Genomic DNA, 13,469 nt, shown 5'->3' on the forward strand with positions numbered 1-13,469 from the left:
TGCTACCAGTACTGCACACCAAGCTCACTACTGCCAAGCCTTAAAGCAACTCAACTGACTAGAACTTAACAACTACATAACATACTCTTAGCTAGTTATGGCATACAGACTGACATATTTTCCTGAAAAAAGCCTTACCTTGAAAAACTTATTACAATACACTCCCACAATGGACCTCTGTTCTGGTGATAAATTTCTAGTAAGCACTACTAAAGTAAATAATTCATCAGGGGACACACTATACTCCTGTTACATCTCAAAACTCTGGACACCATCCCTACACAAGTAAAAAAACAAACTCCCAAGCTATAAAATCAAGCTCAAACAGTACCTTACCCAAGTCTGGTCATAGTCCTGCTCATCACCAAGTTGAGACCTCTAGTGAAAGTTCAAATTTCTCAGTGCTTATCTTTTTTTGCCCTCCTCTGCTTGAATCATTACACGTCTAACAACTTTCCCTCCTGCACTTGAATCAATACATCCCTTTTCACACCCCTCTCTTAAACATTTCTTATCTTGCTCATTTTTAACTGCCGCATCCACTGCTCCACCTATCATATGTATTTTCTGTATACTTAAGTTATAAACCTTCTAGATACACAAATTTGGAACAGGCAACCTAAACAGAGCCGATCCTATACTGTGCTCTCTCAAACATATGATATTACCATATCCTTCTACACAATGCTGATATCTCCCCTCCTATCCTGCATAACTTTATAACTTACTTCATTGTATCACTTGAATTTTTTACAAACCTATGCAGTACTAAAATCTCTCTTCCTACATAATTTTATAACTTATTACATATGTTTAATTCCTTGCAAACCTTTCGTTATTAAAATATAAGAACACAACTTTTTTACATTTTCCCTTCTGCGGTATCAGTAAATTTACTTTTGCAAGATTTTACAGCTGGAACAACAGTATAGACATATAATTATTGATGGAAACACAACTGCATATATCTGTCTTGTATTATATTTGTTGTTTCATGAGATATGCAACTATTGTTTTTCTGAGAACTTTCTGAAATTCACTTATTAATATAAATGTACTGTGGTGGAGCTTTTCTCTCTGGGCCTTTACTGAAAATGGGCTGTGCCCAGTTGGACTTTTCAGGTCAACAAAGACAAATAAATAAATAAATACTCAAGTATATATTATGAGCCTTTATTGTTATTTAATCTAATTTAGGTGCAGTTTGCTGAAATGAACCTAGTGTGCTGGATTGTCATAAACACTGGGAGATTCAGAAAGGTTACTTTGAGTGGTAGGCTCATTTTATTGCTTGCTGTAACACTTTCTAATTCAGAGATGACCCTGCTATAGTGATGTAACACAAAGAGGTGCAGCAGTATGGTGGGCTGTCTCTGTGGCATACTACAAATGCTAATGAGGCATTCCAGTGGAGCAGCCTATGTTAATTAACCATGTGCTCTTCCCCAGAAATACCTGCATTAAGGCATTTCTGTGTAAATTAGCTCAGACGACGGTGTTAAAGAACATGGCTAAAAGTTCATGTTCACTCAGTACTTTCAATGGGTGTGATTGAATTAGAGGTAAGTGCCAGGGAGTTTAGCCAACAGGAAGTGGTGCTGTGTGTGTGTGTGTGTGTGTGTGTGTGTGTGTGTGTGTGTGTGTGTGTGTGTGTGTGTGTGTGTGTGTGTCTATGTGGCTGCATATGTCAGTATATGCAGAGGGAGGAGTGTTTTTTGATGAGTGTGTTTGTGTGTGTCTGTGAGTCTCCTTGGGTGGTTGCAGTAGGGAGATAAGTAGTGTGTGTGCGTGTGTGTGTGTGTGTGTGTGTGTGTGTGTGTGTGTGTGTGTGTGTGTGGTATGGGTGAGTGTGTCAGTGAGTGTAATCAGGTGAGGTGTGTGTGTGTGTGTGTGTGTGTGTGTGTGTGTGTGTGTGTGTGTGTGTGTGTGTGTGTGTTGTGGGGGATATCAAACCTCTAAAATCCTCTAGATTAACAAGAAAATCCTGAAGTACTGAATATTTGGGGAGGGGACTAGACACAGGGGACACCCAAAAGTTAGAAGAACAACACTTTTACAACACAAAAGACCTGTTGGGGAGGACGCACTAGACACCAGGGATTTAAAAGTAAGCCACAAAAACTTCAAGCCCTGTACCCTCTGCACACAAACTGGTTCCTTAGTAGAGTTTTAGACCTGTGCATTATCAGTAAACACTAAGGATATTCTTAACATATTATCTTAATTCACTGAAAAAAAGTTCAAGTAAAATGGGGGAATAGATTTAAACCCTCCACCCTTGCCACAGAAAGCAGCTTGTTAGCAAACCAGCACTGTAGCCCTCAACACTAAATGTGGAGGACTTGTATGCCCTTGTATATCACTGTTGCAGTATTTACTATTGGGATCTCCCACCCAGGGCAGCCTGACCTTCAGCCAGTATACCAAAACCTTATGATCTTGTATGTGCCCTATGTCACACATATGCTCCTTGCATGGGATGTAGGCCATAAAAGTGATGTATAGGCACAATTACCCAAAACTTCTTTGCTGCCAGTATGAATGCCATTATTGCTCATTGGTCGGAATGCCTTGTTGCTGTGCTGAATACCTAGCTGTAAGATAAGTGCCCCATTGGGCTTGTTTTTTTTTCTTTCTTTTCTTTGGTCTAGTATTTTTTTTTTCTGTTTGCCTACAGTTCATGTCATCCAAGAAGGGAAAATGTCAGTGTGGGAGGCAGACTCCCCATAAGGATTGTCATGGGCAGTGCCTCTTTTGTTTGGGTGCTTCCCTTTGGCCATGCCTGTTGTAGTATCTGTAAGACTTTTGTGCCTAAGACACTCAGAAGACATTTGTCTTCCATGGCCATTTATCTTGAAACCAATAGCTTAAACAGTTAGCCCAGGGTAGCAAGGCAGAATCCATTAACCATGAGATTCCCCTGCTACGTAAGAACAAGGCCAAGAAGTCTCTGCTGTATTCTTTAGCTGTCCAGCCTCCACTGGACACCCCTCTAGAAGCGGGTAATAGCTCTGTAGGGTCTATATTATAACTTCGAAGTTGTAAAACTTCGAATGTCATAATATCAAACCCACTACATCGAAGGATGAAAATAGTGAAGCCCCGGAACATCGAAATCTTACCTAGGGCAAGAGTTTGGTGGGCCGTTCAGTGGCTTCGCTATTTCCTCCACTGTGGTGCGATAGTTACAGACCTTAGGGTTAGGGTGCGGATTAAGGTAAGTGGATAGTTAGGAATGTATGTATGGTTTAGTGTAGGGTTGGGTTTGTTAACTGTATGTGTGTGGTTTATTTATTTTGGTGTGCTTGTGTTGTGTGTATGTTTCTTAGAACAGCGAATGTTTTTCCTGGGAAAAAATTTGCTATTCTGAGTGTTCGATGTTATCATAATTCGAAATTCCAAGTTCAAACTTATGGTGTTTGATATTTTGGAATTTTTAATATATGATATAGACCCGCTCTGTAGGCTGTTCAACATCTACATTGGAATCCTCTGCAGTGACCCAGTCGAATGCAGGCATGAATACATCTTTTTGCATGTCCTCTGGGGCTTTGCAAGCATCTTCTCTGGACATTGAGGGGGAGTCGCAGTTGATTATCTCAGGGGGTCTTAGAGGGATTCTGCAGATATTGGTCAGGTAGGAGGTTCCGGGTACTTTTATTGAATCTCTCTAAGGGTCAGAATCTACGGGGTTTGATAGGGCTGACATCCCTTCCAGGAAAGACAAAAGGCAAAGCATGTTTTGGCCCATCCTAAGAATCTTCAAAAGGAATGGCAAGAGTTTACTCAGGGATTGTTTTCTGCTTTGATGGTCCTGAAGCCTCCTTAAGGGGTTTTGGTGCCTGCTCCTCCTTAGACGTCTAACCCTTCTAAATGGCCTAGGGACCTGGATTTGTCTGATGAGGATTCAGAGTCCGATGACTGGTCTTTGTCCTGTTCTTCACAGATGCCTTTGCTTTGCCTTATGGTTGTGATGAGGAGGAGTCTATTAGCCCTGAGTCTCCTTTTGAGGAATTGTCCTTTGGGGACACAATTGCTAGGTTGATGGAATACTTAAAGTGAGATTCTTCTCAAGTGTCTGATAGTCAGAAGAGATATTATGAGTTGCTTCAGGTGGATACTCCCAAACCATCTGCAATTCCTCCTTTGTTGGCTGCCTTGTTAGACACTTTCTTTGCTACTTCCAAGTCTCCTGATTCACAGTCTCCAACTCCTAAGAAACTTGATTGGTTCTGTTGTCAGTTTTTGTTTAAGTGTTCTGCTGATCGTGCTCTAGTGTCAGTCTCTTCTGATAAACCTTCCAAGCTCTTTCCCTCGTTCAAACATTTGGCTTCTGATAAGGATAGTAGGGCAATGGAGAGCATTGGTAAGAAGGTTTACACTGCTTCTAATTTGGCCTTTGGGGCTATTAATTACCAGACCCACATGAACAGGTATGTTCTGGCCTTGATTGCTCAGGCTTGTCAGGTTATCTCTGACCTCCCTGATTCTGAAGGCAAATCGTCTACCTTACTTATTTTAGGTTCTAATTCTAAAGTGGTTCACCACTCTATCAGTTGTAGCTATGATGCTGCTAATTCCTCTTCCAAGGCTGTGGATTTGGGTCTGTTATAAGACATTATTCTTGGCTTCGTCTCCAGGCTTTGCCTGAGGACATTAAGACCAAGTTGTTGGATGCTCCTTTGGATAATAAACATCTTTTTGGGACTGCTACTGCTGACCTGTTTAAGTCTTTTCAAGAGAAAGGCAAAGCCTTGCAGGACCTTAATTATATTTTTGTCGCTCCTATACCCAAGCTCCTGAGGAATTATCATTCTACATATGCTTTTGTCTGTAGGCAACCTTGCCAGGCCTCCAAAGTCAGGAAGGTTGATAGATGAGCCTCTTCTGCTATGTTTTCTCAGACATCTGTGGCCCAGAAGCCTCCTTTATTTGATAAACCTGCTTTTCTTTGACAATTGCCCCCTCCCCCGCTCTTAGACCAGGTGCCTTTGTGCCATGGGCTTTCCCGTTGTCTTCTACATTGGCTTCTCATCACTTCGGACTCTTGGGTTCTTTCTGTCATCCACCAGGTTACTTCATGATATGGAAGTCTCTCCCTCCTTTTTTTAGAGATTCACCTCCTCTAGAACAACCTCCTCATTTCCCAGAGGTCCGAGGGTCCCTGGTGAACCAAAGAACCATTCAACCTGTTCCCCCTTCCGAAGTGGGAAATTGTTTTTATTCCAGGATGTTCCTGGCTCCTTCAAAGGAGTGCACTTGGAGACATATTCTGGATCTCTCCCCCTGCTTAACACCTTTCTCAGGCTCTCCTCTTTTCAGATGTTTAATCTTAAAACCCTGTTTCTTCTTTTACTACTCCAGTCTTTTCTGGTGTCTTTGGATCTGAAGGGTGTTTACATTCATATACCTATTCACAGTTTTTTCAAGAAGGTTTTACATTGCTGTATTTTTTCCTCTAATTTTCAGTTCTCTGCCTTGCCCTTTAGGCCTCTGTACTTTTCCATCTTCACAAAATGCCTAGCTCCTGTGATTGCTTTCTGCAGGCTCTAAGGCATTCAGATTTTCCCTTATCTAGATGACTTGTTGCTTCAGGCGCCTTCTCCCAGTCACCTGTTACAGGATCTGGATTTTACCATCTCTGTTCTTCAAAGTCGGGTGTTCACTATCAACTTCCAAAAGTTCATCTTGACTCCCTATTAGGATCATGTGTATCTTGGATGCAGGCTTCAGACAGTGACAGTGTTGGCCTCTGTTCCACCTCCAAAATTTTTGTCATTGATAGCTTTCTTTCATTCTCTTCTTCCTCTGACTACCATTCAAGCCAGAGAGTTCTCTGGGCCCTGGGATTCATGGCTTCTTCTTTTCCAATGCTCCCTCTTGCCAGACTGCATATGAGGAAGCTTCAGTGGTACCTGAAGTCAGTTTGGCTGCAACATTGCCACCCTCTGAATTTCAGTGTACCTTTCCATCGTTGTTTGAAAAAGGAATTTGGGTGGTGGATTAGACAGTTTGCTCTCAACCCAGGCCTACTCTTTCCGCTTCCAGTCCCTTCTCAAGAACTGTTAACCCATGCCTTAGACATGGAGTAGGGGGCTTCATGTGGTCATATGAAAGTTTAGGGTCTCTGTTTCCCCATCAAAAATTAGACCATATTAACATCAAAGACATGAGAGCTCTAATTCTGACCTTTGAAACTTTTCTCCCCATGTTCTGTCCAGGCCCCTTGAAGATATACAGAGAAAACACTGCAGTGATGTGGTATGTCAACAAGAAGGGAGGCAGATAATCTTACCTCTTCTGCCGAATGGCTCTTCAAGCTTGGGAGGTGGCTGTCAATTTCCACTTAACTCTTCAGGAAGTATACATTCCTTCAGAGCACAATCTAGTGGGAGAATCTTTGAGCATGTCCAAAACACAGGCTTATGAATGGATGGTTCACAGGGATGTATTTCTGGACATTGTTAATTGGTGCAGTATTCCTCACGTAGATTTTTTTTCCTCCCCTCTGAACAAGGCAGCTCCCTTTCTTCTGTTCCAGAGTGCCATGCTATCTGGTGTGAAAGACGGGCACCCTTTCTTTTCCTTGGAAGGGGATATTTCTTTATGCTTTATCTCCTCTTCCTCTACTTCTAAGAGTCCTGCAGATGATTCATCTGGACTCCCCAGAAATCCTGATAGTGAATCCCTTTTGGCCAAGATAGCAGTAGGTCCCCTCATCTGGCCAGGGGCAATCATCACAAGTTACCTCACTGGTTGGATGTCCTCACACAAAACAAGGGGTCGCTCATCTATCTTCACTTGTCTACTCTTCAACTGACACTGTGGCTGATAGTGTTTTGTTCCCTTTCAGGCACCTCTTTTCTGAGGACATGCTCAGGGTTTTAGAGGGGGGAAGGAAACCCTCAACTAGAAAATCTTATATGTCTAAATGGAAAAGATTTTCTGTTTGGTGCCATGCTCGTAACCAGGATCCTTTTTCAGCGGGGGTACCCTTGTTCCTCTTTTATTTGCATGAGTTGTTCCAGTCTAGCAAAGCTTATTCTTCTGTGAATGCCCATTTGTCATCCATTTCTGCTTGTCTGCCCTGAATCCTCCCTTGGCTTCTAATTTTGCGGTCAAACAATTTTTTAAAGGCATCCTGCATCTTAGGCTTCCAAGGAAACCTATTCCTCCTCCTTGGGACCTTAATTTTGTTTTGGAAAAATTGCCTCATGCTCCTTTGGAGCCTGCAGATTCTGCTTCTTTGCAACACTGTACCTGAAAGACAGTTTTGTTGCTGGTTGTTAATTCTGTTCAGAGGGTTTCCGGGCCCTGGACCTTTATGACCATTCCTCCTTTTTTGTTTTTTCACAGGGACAGGGTGTCCCTTTGTAATAATCCTTTTATGCCCAAGGTTGTAAATGACGTGTCCTCTAATCAGTCGGTACAACTCTCTTCATTTTGCCATTCTTCTCAGGCTGCTAGTGAGAGGATCTTCATACCTTGGAATTGCACAGACAGCTCAGGCACTATTTGGATAAAACTAAGACTATTCATAAGTCTGACCAGCTTTTTGTTTCCTTTCATCCCAGGACATTGGGTTTGTCTGTTTATAAGCAAACCATATCCTCCTAGATATCTATGGCCATTTCATTGTTTTATTCTTTTCATGGCAAACCTACTTCTAGGGTTGCTGCCTCTTCTGGTGCTTTCTTCAAGGGGTTGGATGCCAATTCCTTCCTTGAAGCTGATACTTCATCTTCAGTGCATACCTTTAATAAGCATCATAAGTTGGATATGGTTTCTAGGGCCAAAGCAAGTTTTACTAGAACCATTTTGTGTGGGTTTGTTGAGGGCTGTTTTCAGCCTTCCACCTTCCATACTGTTTCTTGAGCTTTTTTTACTCTCCCTATGGTAAAGAATACTGCAACAGTGATATAGAAGGACATAGTGCAATTGTGTAAAATCTTACCATAACAGTAGATGCCCTTCTCTTCACTGTTGCAGTATTCGCTCCCTCCATCCAACAGCCTCTTATTTGTTCTGGTTTTTGTTTTGGATTGCCTTCTGGCTGAGGGCATTTCCCTTTTTCTTCTGCACTTTCTTCTTCTCAATATGCATGTACTGCTTTGTCCTGTGGAAACTGTTCTCTGCTGGTGCAATTCAGTTCTAGGTAACTGCGTCCGTACATCACTTTTATGCCCTACGTCCAGTGCAGGGAGCATATGTGTGACATATGGTGCCTATAAGATCATTAGGCATGAGTATACTGGCCAAATGTCAGGCTGCCCTATGAGGGAGATCCCTATAGTTAAGAATACTGCATCAGCGAAGAGAAGGACTTCTACTGTTATGGTAAGATTTTACACAACTGTACTTTCTAATGACTAGCATTATTGACTGAGTACAACGGTCCATGAGTTACAAGGGACAGGACACATATAAGTGGCAAAATCAGAAGCATTCTGTAAAATCAAGGACATTTAAGAGAGATGGGGTGTGCTGGAGGAGGAATATACCTATAGGTGGCCATGCTAAGACTTTGGGACAAAGCTAGGAGGAACACTAGGTGACAACAGGGAGAAATATTTAATTATTACATCAACTCACTTAAAAAGTTACTAGAGCAACTAATCTAAAATCATGATGTACTATACAAATAATAAAAGAACAAAACTCTAATATTTTGCATTATTAACTAATTGTAATGATCTGTGACCAAAGACAAATATAGTGTGTGTGTGTGTGTGTGTGTGTGTGTGTGTGTGTGTGTGTGTGTGTGTGTGTGTGTGTGTGTGTGTGTGTGTTTAATATGGACGTGTGTGGCAGAGTAAGTGAGGAAATGCCTGTACCATCACAATACATGGGCCATCAAAGATGCATACCAAAGGAAAGTGCTGATTTACATTCACTGAAATTAATGGCAATTCAGAGTTATGTGGATAATGAGGTATTTCTTCATTGTGGCTAACATCTCTGAGTCACATTTTCTGCATTCTTGTAAACAGTCCCTTTTGAACACAGCTCTTACCACCCACAGTGTGATTGTTTCTGAATCCTAGAGACAGTCATTTCAGCATCATTATCTGTATGTTCACTATTGTTAAGTTCTCTTTAGCAGTCATGTTTGGTCCATATAAAAGTGATATATTGAAGAAAAAGAGAAATATATGAGTACTGCTTGGCCAGTTAGTTAGTTGGCCAACTAGATGCTTTAAAAGTATAACTCTCCTTAAGTTAATTTTGTCAGCTCTTAAGAAGTGCATTGTCTCTTAGTGTCCCTTAAGATCTGAAATTAAAATTTTTTTCTGTTTTTTTTTTTTTTTTGGTGGTATGATTGTACAGTGACATAGTACCCTGATTGGATCCAAAGATCCTCCTGACCTTGCCTGCTAGATGTGGCAATTCACTATCTGGTAGTGGTGTAAATTATGTTGTGTAGCTGTAGAGGTAATAATTTCCTGTCATTGTTTGATTATCGTGTGGTGTGGTAATCAGATAATGCCTTTATGTCTGCCTTGCACTAGTAGGTTTAAGCAGACAGTATCCTGCTTTTACATTAGTCAGTTATATTATGGTTACTGTTTTGTATTGTTTGCTTGTTTGGGAAGAGACGTATGACTACTAATTAATGAATGCATTATTATTTGATTATTCTTTGATTCTGGGTAGCTCACCATACACAGATAAGTTAAAGTAAAGGAAAAGGAAACATTTCAAATTGAAAGCATAATAGCTTAAATCTTACTGTTTGGCAATTCCTTGTTTTATAGGGTGAGAGAGGATTACCTGGAGAAAGTGGCATTGCAGGAAAACGTGGAGCTGAAGGAGTAATGGGACCTCCAGGAAGCCCTGGCAACTCAGGACAAAAAGGACAGCCGGTGAGTTGCACATAAGAATACAGTGCTGGAATAAGACACTGTTCATCAAAATGTAGCCCCTGAATAGCTACATTTCTTTCTTCCATCTCTCTTAGTCATTCCAGAAAATTGAGCTACCTCTTATAATTCTATCTTGCCAGTACATTTCAGGCTCCTAACCATGATCTTGGTGCAATATTTTCTTATGTCTTTCATGAAACTGGATTAATACAGCTGTTTTCTGTGTTCCTTTCTTCCTTTTCTGTCAAGCTCCACTCCACCTCACCCATATTATCCCTGAGTGTGCCATTTGTGCATATCATATAGCACATCTTTGGGCTGTCATCCAGTATCTACACACCAAACCAAGGTATCCTTTGCTCCTAACTCCATTTCTACAATATTTTCAGTAGTTTTATTGCTGCTTCGTATACTGTCTGGCATGTTAAACTTTTTTTTTCTCTATGGCCACCTGAACTAGATGCAGTATTCAAGATGTTACTTTATTAATGGTCTGTATAATGGGATGATGACATTAATGTCTGTTAAGTCCACTGCTCTAGCTGTGCATCTCTTCATCTGGTTGGCCAGTTACCACTACCCTTTCCTGATGCTGTATGTCATTTATTTAAAGGGAGTTTGTATTTTTCATATTCCTTTTCTTTCCTATCATGTATACTCTTAAATCCAACCACCAATTATCTGCTAATCCAGTAAGATGCAAAATGTTTTAATGGAGCATAACTTAACTGTCAGGAACCACTGCTTCAGTTTTGATGTAATGGATGAAAAAGTTGACATCTTCTAATCTATGTTGTACAATATCTGACACAAGATGCTATGGAAAAAAAAGGAGCCTACCTTGAGTTGTGGCCTTCTGTCCCCCAGACGTTTGTCCCACAACTGTCACTCTCTGAATTGCTCAGATTTTGTGTCTGGCTCAGCAATTTGCAACTCATCACCACAGTGTTTAATTTTCCCACCAGTCTCTTATGCTGCTTGGTTTCAAAGGCTTTGCTAAAGCCCATGTGTACCTTCTTGGTTCTGTAGTGCAGAGGGATAAAGCCATGACTACAACCCAGACAACCTGAGACTGATTAGTGGCTTGGACAGCTGGAGGGGTGGGCAGTGGAGTGTTTTGGTGACTCTTTCCCTTGTGGTGACCTGGTACTCCGGGACAGTGGAATAGGCTGCTCCCTTGAGAACAGACCATGGAGGGGAGGTATATCAGTTGGCCAACTAAACCCATGCAGTTGCCCTGGTGAAGTCATATCAAAGAGTGGGTATGCCTCCAAATCAGAGCCATAGCTTGTCCCTTCTGGTGTGGCACATAGTCTCATGTTAGCATCAGGTGATTGGATTAGATTGAATCAAAAAAAATCCCTGATGGTTGCTAGGATAACTTCTTCATGATCAGCTCTCATCTAATGGAGAACAGATGGGCTAGGAGCAGCTCTTGCCACATGATGAATGAATGAATGAATGAATGGGCCAATAGATTGTGGGGAACTGGTGGTCAGCAGGCAGCAGAGCCCAAAAAATATAATAAAAAACTTGTGTTGTACCACATCCTCCTTATTCTCTCTGTCTACCACTGTGGCAACACAGTCAGATACCTGGCTTAGTCTTGGCAGGCAAATCCTTTACTTCATGAAGCCATGTGTTGTTGTCCATCTGTAATACTGTTAATATTCAAATATGCATCCAGCTTGCCCTAGAATGGAAGCAAAAGTCTTATAATTGTTCTTTCCTAGACATATCCTATTGCAAGTTGCCACCAATGCAATCCTGTAGTAATGTATTATCACTTATTTTATTTTCTGAAGGGCTTATATAGTTAAGCATTATTTTTTCAGACCTTGGTCCAACTCCTTGAGTACCTAGGAAACATCTCATCTTGTCCTTGAACCTTACCTCTTCTAAGTCCTTTTGTTCTTTTTGTATTTTTTTTTTCTAATTGGGTAGTCACATATTTTTCCTTTTAATACATATCCTACTTTCCCACTCCTTTTGAAGAAATAATGTGAAGAACTTCTGTATTTTCTCCCGATCTTCTGCTTTCCCATACCCCAGCACAATTGTTCAGGACCACAGCTTCTAGCTGATGTTTCCTGTATTGCTCAGTTTTGTTATAACAGCATATATTGCCATTAATCTGCCTCAGTCTATTTGTTTCTCTAGGGCTGCCTTAGTCAGTTAGGTAAGCTATAATTCTTTTTTCTTTCTTTCTTGTATGTAATTTCTGTGTATGTTGCCCCTTTTTACTTAATTCAAGTTCAAGTTTATTGGGTGCTTTTAACAAAGCATTATTACAAGTGGAAAAAAAATAACAACATAAAACCACAGAAACAATAATATAATAAAACATCAGCTATAAATAAATTAATAAACAATATAAGTCACAACACATAAAACTATATGTGTATAAAATTAATCCACTCCATTATTTGCCAAATTAAAAAGATTTTAAAGCAGCAAGTTCCACTGGTAAGGAGGCTAATACTGAAAAGCATGAAAGCTTGCACTCTCTAGAGTAACCAGAGGAACTGCCAGCATCCCCTTTGGGGTGAGGGCAATATCTGCCTGGAGCAGAAGGGTACAATACGCTGTTTCAGATAGCAAGGACCTAGATCCTGAATGACCAGATGCACTAATACCAGGATCTTAAAGAAGATCCTAAACCAGACAGGAAGCCAATGCAGTCTGTCCAAAATAGGTATAATATGTTGTTAACAAGATGTTCCTGTAAGTAGCCTGTCTGCAGAGTTCTACACTAACTGCAGCTGATCAAGCTCAATATTAGGCAGGCCCAGGTACAGGGCCTTGCAGTAATCCAGTCCGGAGGAGACCAAGGTATGTACTGCAGTTGAGAGATCTGAGTGAGGAATTATGTGCTTGATCATGCCAATGTTTCTTAGATGGAAATGGGGTTAATTTACAGCAGCCGACAACTGGTCATGGAGTGTAAGCTGAGAGTCAGTAATAATGCCAAGACTCCTCCCCTTATGAAGAAATTCTCATCCTATCACGGTATATGATATAATTAGGCAGAGATATGGCAGAGGAGTCTCTCAGAGTTGTACATACTGCCAAAGCCATAGTCTTAGTGGTGTTCAATTTTAAATGATTCTTGGTGACCCAAGTATGAATGGCTTCAAGGCCATCAGCCAGGTGATAGGTACAAGTCATGTCATCCTAGAGAAAAACAAATTAGATATGACTATCATCCGGATGACTGTGGTACTCTAAGCTCCTTTTCTTGAGTAGATCTCCAAGAGGAAGCATTTACGTGGTGAGCAATAACGTTCTCAAAATAAAACACTGTAGAATACCACAATGAAGGGTATAAGTAGATCAAGAACTGAGTCCAGAAAAGACTCTCTGTATGCAGTTAGATAAGTAAGAAATGAACCATTCCAAAACCGTAGCACTAATTCCACAGGAGGATCAAAATCAGTCTGTTAACATCAAAAGCAGCAGAAAGAGAGATCCAGCAGGACCAGCCTTGTATAGTGCTGCTGAATTTTTCTATCAGGCGATCATTAAAAAGTCTTATGAGAGCTGTTTTTTTGCTATGGTGAGTATGAAGCCCTGAATGAAAAGGATCCATATGCCCACCTACTTTAA

The 13,469-nt window shown here is 40.9% G+C and overlaps 1 protein-coding gene across 1 annotated transcript in view; it reads left to right on the top strand.

Moving 5' to 3' along the window:
* LOC122790588 (collagen alpha-1(XXVII) chain-like) overlaps nucleotides 1-13,469 on the top strand; it is a 1,538,899-nt gene that overhangs the window by 1,103,866 nt on the left and 421,564 nt on the right. The window contains exon 28 of the mRNA XM_044058114.1: nucleotides 9,756-9,863. Within this exon, the coding sequence (XP_043914049.1) occupies nucleotides 9,756-9,863 (108 nt within the window). The remainder of the gene's footprint in view (nucleotides 1-9,755; nucleotides 9,864-13,469) is intronic.

This window comes from Protopterus annectens, chromosome 16.part0 (assembly GCF_019279795.1).
Source record: "Protopterus annectens isolate FY-2018-M chromosome 16.part0, PAN1.0, whole genome shotgun sequence".
NCBI lineage: Eukaryota > Metazoa > Chordata > Ceratodontiformes > Protopteridae > Protopterus > Protopterus annectens.